The 6,170-nt window shown below is 45.1% G+C and overlaps 1 protein-coding gene across 2 annotated transcripts; it reads left to right on the top strand.

Moving 5' to 3' along the window:
* The first annotated feature begins 2,002 nt into the window (after positions 1-2,002).
* Positions 2,003-4,680, top strand: LOC106564731 (rho-related GTP-binding protein RhoU). 2 transcript variants are annotated; one of them, XM_014131026.2, is made up of 4 exons: positions 2,003-2,626; positions 3,218-3,276; positions 3,413-3,442; positions 4,054-4,680. In XM_014131026.2, the coding sequence occupies exons 1-4, from the start codon at positions 2,374-2,376 to the stop codon at positions 4,549-4,551; spliced, it is 840 nt and encodes a 279-aa protein (XP_013986501.1). In that variant the 5' UTR covers positions 2,003-2,373; the 3' UTR covers positions 4,552-4,680. The 2 variants fall into 2 exon arrangements, with proteins under 2 accessions (XP_013986501.1, XP_013986503.1); XM_014131028.2 differs by lacking the exon at positions 3,413-3,442 and having other exon boundaries at positions 2,006-2,626.
* Positions 4,681-6,170: the final 1,490 nt, after the last annotated feature.

Below are 6,170 nucleotides of genomic sequence, written 5' to 3'. Positions count from 1 at the left end.
ACCGAGCCACAAAGCAAAAGCGTGTGACACACCGCCCCAACCCTCTCCCCAACCCCCGCCCTGGCCCCATTGTCCCCCAGGGTCCCGCAGCACAGGCACAGACAACCTACCCCCCACCTTACCCTCTGTCCTAAACCCATACCCCCTCTTCCTTTAGAATCAATTTTACCAATCAGCTGATCCCTAGCTCTCACACCACCAGGAATTTTAAGACACACCCTCCATCCTCCTCCTCCTTTTTCTCCCCCCCCCGCCACCTATTCTAGTAGCCCACCCCACCGGACCCCACCCTACCCGACCGACCCTGGGAACATCAGCTGCTAAGGTGGAAATCCATCATTGTGTGTAAGAAGGTTCCCCCTCTGCACATTGCACAGTCATTACCATACACCATACAGGGGAGGAGGAGGGGTGGGGCTTTAATTCACTGATTCGCATGCAGACAGTATTTCTTGGGAGGGTGGGGCCGGGATAGCTGGCTGAGGATGGAGATGGGGCAGGTTGGTTTGATGGGGATGGAGATGGTGCTGGTGGTGGTGGGGGGGGGGGGGGGGGTACAGAGGGTTTTACGGCTGCCGGGGTCAGTCCTGTCCTGGGAAAGTTGGATTTTCCATTTAAATCAGCACATGTTGTGGCCTTCTGGTGGCTGCGTGAATGCCTCACGCTGACAGATGGCCGCAGCCCATAACTATAGAGTCCGAGCGCCCGGTCCCCGAGGGATACAGAGAGAGATGGAGAGAGAGCGAAAAGGAGAGAGGGAGAGAATGCGTCGCTCAGCTGATCCCATCAAAAAGAGAGAGAGAGAGGGTAGAGCACGAGGGAGGGATAAAGATAGGGAAGGAAGGCAGGAAGGAGGGAGGGCGGGGTTGGGGGGAAGAGTCCCAGAGCCCCTTAATCCCAATCCCTAAAATTGAGTAAATATATTTGCCAGCTCTGTAAACCTTAAAAGGGCGCCTGGCGCTCCCTAAAGGTTCTGATTAGGTGTCTAGTCTATCAGCTTGTAGGTCTTTGGGAAGATTGTTTGTCCACGGGTAGAATAGGGGCTTTGTATGATGATGGTGTTCACAGAGGATCGGTTTATAGTACCATCTAGTAGAACTGGGGTGCTGGCTGGTCATCAGTCCTCATTGTGTGATGCTACCTTTTGTCTTTTCACCATGACTCTTCGTTAATCCTATTAATGAAACGAAGTCATCGCCTGGTTAAAGATCCCACGTCTCTGATTTGCATATTTTAGGAATCTTCTTTGAATAAAAAGTTTAAAAATCACTGGCACTGGTAGACAATGAAGCCCTGAGATGCCCGTCACCATATACGTATATTGTGGAAATGAATAACAAGGGCTTCCTCTACAACTATAATATAATAGATTGAGAATGGATTTTCTATCTACTATAGTTCTTACTTTACAGGATTTTGTAAAGCAGTATATCATTCCCTGTACTCCCACTTGGTCTCACTCCTCACTGTACACCCTGTTTCGCTGTTGCTCTGTGCATACTCTCACGACCACTCACTTCTGCTGTGGCTCTACATGCAAGTTTTCTGTTAATTAAGAAATATGTTCAACTTTGAACAGCATATAAATAGTCTAGTGATAGAAATCCAATTTTTCTATCAATTCTACAGCTAATACTCCAGTCATGATTTCACATCCCTGCCATTCTGCTAGGCCTAAGGTCTACCAAGAGGCACTATGTTATGGTATGCCTGTGTCAGGGTTAAAAGTGATGTGGGAGTCCTCATTGACTTCATGTAAGGATAATGCAACTTTGTTAGAGATAAAAACGTGTTTCGTTTGATGGGCTACAAAATCTTCTTATGTTGTTGCTAAAATTGAACGAAAAAAAATCAAACATATTAATATTCAGTGGACCGTATCCTTAAAAAATAGATAAACAAAAATGTGTAGACCTACATTGGTCTCGATATTCACCATATTTCCTTGTGTAAATGACAAAGTGGATCACATTATTTACGACAGGGGATCAGAGTTTCAAATGATCTTAGTTTGTTTCACTTTGAAAGCCCTTGGACACGCACCGCATCTCATGTGGCGCGCAGTAATCCTCTTACAACTATTAACACACCAGATGCAGAGGATGCCAATCAATAGACCATGCGGCGTGGAGAAATTTAATGGCAGTCTTGTGTTTACTGTATGCTGCACGAGTTCAACTGTAGTTTACCTGAATTATTATTTCTCAAAATGTATATGACTTACTGACAGAAACGGACAGTCAGGTGCGTGCTGGTTCTATCAACTTTGGGAAGGGAACCAACATATGGGATATCAAGGTGCAGAGACCCAGGCGGCTCTGGCATTATTTAAGCGTTATTCCCCGTGGATTAAGCCAGTTATTCGACGGCAAAATGCTTCCACAAGATATAAGAGTGCAGAAACCCCGTCGGATCTCGGATTCGGCTCCACCGGTACCACCACGGCGTGGCAAGAACAGAGACTCTCCTCTTTCAACGCGTGGGTGGTCGGGCTCCGTACCTGGGCGGAACGTGAACTGCGTCCTCGTCGGAGATGGAGCAGTGGGGAAGACAAGTCTTATCGTTAGCTACACCACAAATGGTTATCCGACAGAATACATTCCAACAGCTTTCGATAACTTTGCAGGTAATTTGTGAGAGAAATCGGAAAACCGAAAACGTAATTTATTGTTAATTTGACCGCTTTTGTCACAGATTTTACTCATGAATTGATTTTTCCACATGTTGCATTTTATAAATGTTTTCTTGTTTTTGTTTGTTGCTTTTGTGTGTGTGTATTCTTTTAGATCTCTCTGAATCAATGATAGGTTACTATTTGATATAATTTGATGGTGCAAACAGTGGCGGTTCTAGACCATTTCAACTGGGGGGAAAGCTGGGGCCAGTTGTACTGTTAGAGGGGCCAGTTACATTAGACGTTATTGTTGTCATATCGTTTTCTTCACTGCATTGCAGGCATTAGCAATAATGGATGTAAACAAAGAACAATAGCAAACATTTTATGTAAAAATGATTTCATACTCCACATTTAGGGGGGCCACAAGGGGGTCCAAAATTGTTGTCACATGGGGCACTGGCCCCTCTCCCCCAGAACCGCCCCTGGGTGCAAAGTAAACGTCACTGATGCATAGCGCTATGACAGGTAGGCATTGAACAGGTGTCTGTCTAAATGCTGCACCATCAATAACAAACCTGTGTACACTCTTCTTCTTCTCAGCTATGGTTGTGGTGGACGGGAAACCTGTGAGACTGCAACTCTGTGATATGGCAGGCCAGGTGATTCAAAGTTTTGTTTTTGAATCCAACACTAAATGAGTGTTAGTAACCTATAGACACATTAACAAGGATATCCTACTGTAGTGGTAGAGCTAACACATTATTCTTTCTTCACATGCTCTGCTCAAAATGATAGAAATGGGGGATGGAGGATGACACTATTAATGTAAGCCGTTCTCTATCAGTGGTCAGTAGTTTGTTTAGATTCCACAGCTTCACTTATCCCAACATAGTTTGCCTCCATATTCTACCCCGTGTCTTGGTTTCCCCCTGTAGGGATTCCCCTGCACACCCTCCCCTCTCTGATCCTGTGTCAGTAATTATCACCCCCTGGCAGAATATCTCTCATAGTCGTTGCCTCCCCCTTGATCCTCAGACTTATATCGCCCCCTGTAGGAGGTTCCTGTCCGGGCCCCCAGAATCGATACCTTCTTTTGTCCCCTCTGGCTCTCTGTGCTTTATCGCCCCCTTTTGGACGACTCTCACAGACCTTGCACTTCCTGACTCGTGCCCAATTCCAAGTCAACTCTTCCCTACTCCTTAATAGGCACCTTTGTAGATCTGTTAGGATTGGATAGGTGTAATAATCAATATGCCCTCAACTCAGAGAGGGAAATGGACGTATTAGTGGACCATATTGCTAACCATCCAGTAGTCTTTTCAGAATCAGATATACATGGTATGCCATAAGGTCAGGGCTAAGAATCAATTTGGGATTGGTATCTCTGACCCTTCCACTTCCTCAACTTGAGACTTTTCCATTTCTGTCTCCTATAGGACGAGCTGGACCGGATCCGCCCTCTATGCTACCACAATGCCGATGTCTTCCTGCTCTGCTACAGCGTGGTGCGCCCCTCCTCCTTCCGCAATGCCACCGACCGCTGGGCGCCCGAGATCCGCCATCACTGCCCCGGGGCACCCATGGTCCTGGTGGGGACCCAGCTGGACCTGAGGGAAGACGTCCAGGTGCTGGTCCAGCTGGCCAGGAATCGGGAGCGGCCCGTGGGCACCGAGGAGGCCCAGCAGCTGGCGAAGGATATTGGGGCTGTGTCCTTCGTAGAGTGCTCGGGTCTGACCCAGAAGAACCTGAAGGAGGTGTTTGACCAGGCCATCTTGGCCAGCATCCAGCAAGCGGAGAACGTTCAGCAGCTCCAGCAGAGGCAGAGCCTGAGGAAGAAGACCCCGGATAAGATCAAGAGTCTCTCTGAGACTTGGTGGAAGAAGCTGAGCTGTGTTGTTGTGGCAGGAGAGTGTGTGGGAGGAGAGTTTGTTTGAACCCCGAAGCAGCTGTTTAGGATTTGACATTTTTCTAAGCTTGTGTTTAGTCTTTAGTTTATTTCACTCCATATATAATATCACTCAGGAAAACAGACCTGGATCAATAACATGTTGGAAAATGTACATGTATTATCCAAAGACTCATGGAATTATTTAATATCTAAAAAGGAGAAGCACTAGAAAGAATGATCAATGCTGGCAAGATAATGAAATGCGGAGATTCAGCGTTAGTGATACCTTATGTTAACTACGGGTAGGACAAGGTTTTGTGTTCCAAGGCCTTGACGAGGGCACAACAAGTCTGAATTGATTTGAGTTAGCAAATCCAGTAGCTGGGGAGACTACTAATGAAATGACTGGCTTCACAATGACCTCTGTGTCATTCTGTGTAACCCCCATCAAGGGTCGAAGGTCACCATTGGAGAACGTTGTGGAGGATAACAAGAAACCAGCCAGTAGAAACTGTAACGCCAAACCATAAACTTACTTTGTGTCCGCCATTTTGACAAAGTCTCTCAATGTTATTTACTAACCTATATCGGATCATGTACAATGATCGCTCTTTCAAGTTCAAGTAGTTCCTGTATCAGTTGTTGACATTGCTGGACATCCCAACCAAACACAGCTAAAGGATACTGTAGTTTCCCAGTCAGATTGACTCTAATCTGACTAATCTGCAGATCAATTGGTATGGCTTTCCCCCCTGGTCAGGTCTGTTGTGGAGATGAATCGTAGTGGTTCTCTGGTGGAGGCTGTACACAGCTTTCTAATAGGACGAGACAGGACCACCTGGATTGGATTAGCTGGGCATATGGTGGCTGACCCAGTCCCCTGAATCCCATCACACCTTAGCCCTGCTCTGATGTCAACCAAGACCATCTGCCTTGGAAGACTAAGCAAGACTCAGACCCTGTCACCCTGCTGCTGGAGCTTTACCATAAAGAGAACAGCGATCACTGGGGAACGGGGTTTATATCACTAGAGATGCATTCCAAAGAAGCGAGATAAGTTATTTATTATTGTTAATTGGTAATTTATTATTGTTAATTGGTAATTTATTATTGTTAATTGGTAAATACTATCTGCAAGTGGAGGTATTTCTGAAGCACACTGAAAGAATTTAAAGGATTTAAAATAAAGTATGATAATGATAGAAAACATGAAAGCTTTTACTGATTATTGATATAAAGTTAATGATAAGAATACTGATTTTGTCCGGCCCTAGTGATTGCTATCTTATTTTTTTGTTATAAATTAAATGTTTATTTCTAATGTTTTACATAGTTAATGCCTCCAATATTCTGTAGTACTCTTGATGTTTTATTATTGTACTGTCCCTATTGACTTACTGGCGGAGGAGAGGACAGGTGCATGAACTCACTTAATCCCGTCACCAAGAGTTGAACAGCTTGAGAAAGTTGACATGCTGGTGTGGTTAACTTGTGAGGCATTTGGCAGGGACAGCTGGCAGCTTCAAATTCATATTCACTCATCCATTAGTTGTCTGTTCCAACGTGTACTCTGTTCCAAATATATCAAATATTCTTTGTTTTCTAAGTTATAAGAAAATCATATATGTCCATAATGTAAAACCTGTTCAATTTTGAGGGAGTTTG

Source organism: Salmo salar, chromosome ssa12, assembly GCF_905237065.1.
Source record: "Salmo salar chromosome ssa12, Ssal_v3.1, whole genome shotgun sequence".
NCBI lineage: Eukaryota > Metazoa > Chordata > Actinopteri > Salmoniformes > Salmonidae > Salmo > Salmo salar.
The sequence above is the reverse complement of the archived record's forward strand: the minus strand, read 5'-3'. Positions and strand labels throughout refer to the sequence as shown.

What these genes read in the sequence shown, in the direction of transcription:
- LOC106564731 (XM_014131026.2), top strand. Translation starts at nt 2,374, where the DNA reads ATGCTTCCACAAGATATAAGAGTGCAGAAACCCCGTCGGATCTCGGAT. An exon ending in TCTGTGATATGGCAGGCCAG is followed by an intron (nt 3,277 to 3,412) that starts GTGATTCAAAGT and finishes TCAAAATGATAG; the next exon opens with AAATGGGGGATGGAGGATGA. An exon ending in TGGAGGATGACACTATTAAT is followed by an intron (nt 3,443 to 4,053) that starts GTAAGCCGTTCT and finishes TGTCTCCTATAG; the next exon opens with GACGAGCTGGACCGGATCCG.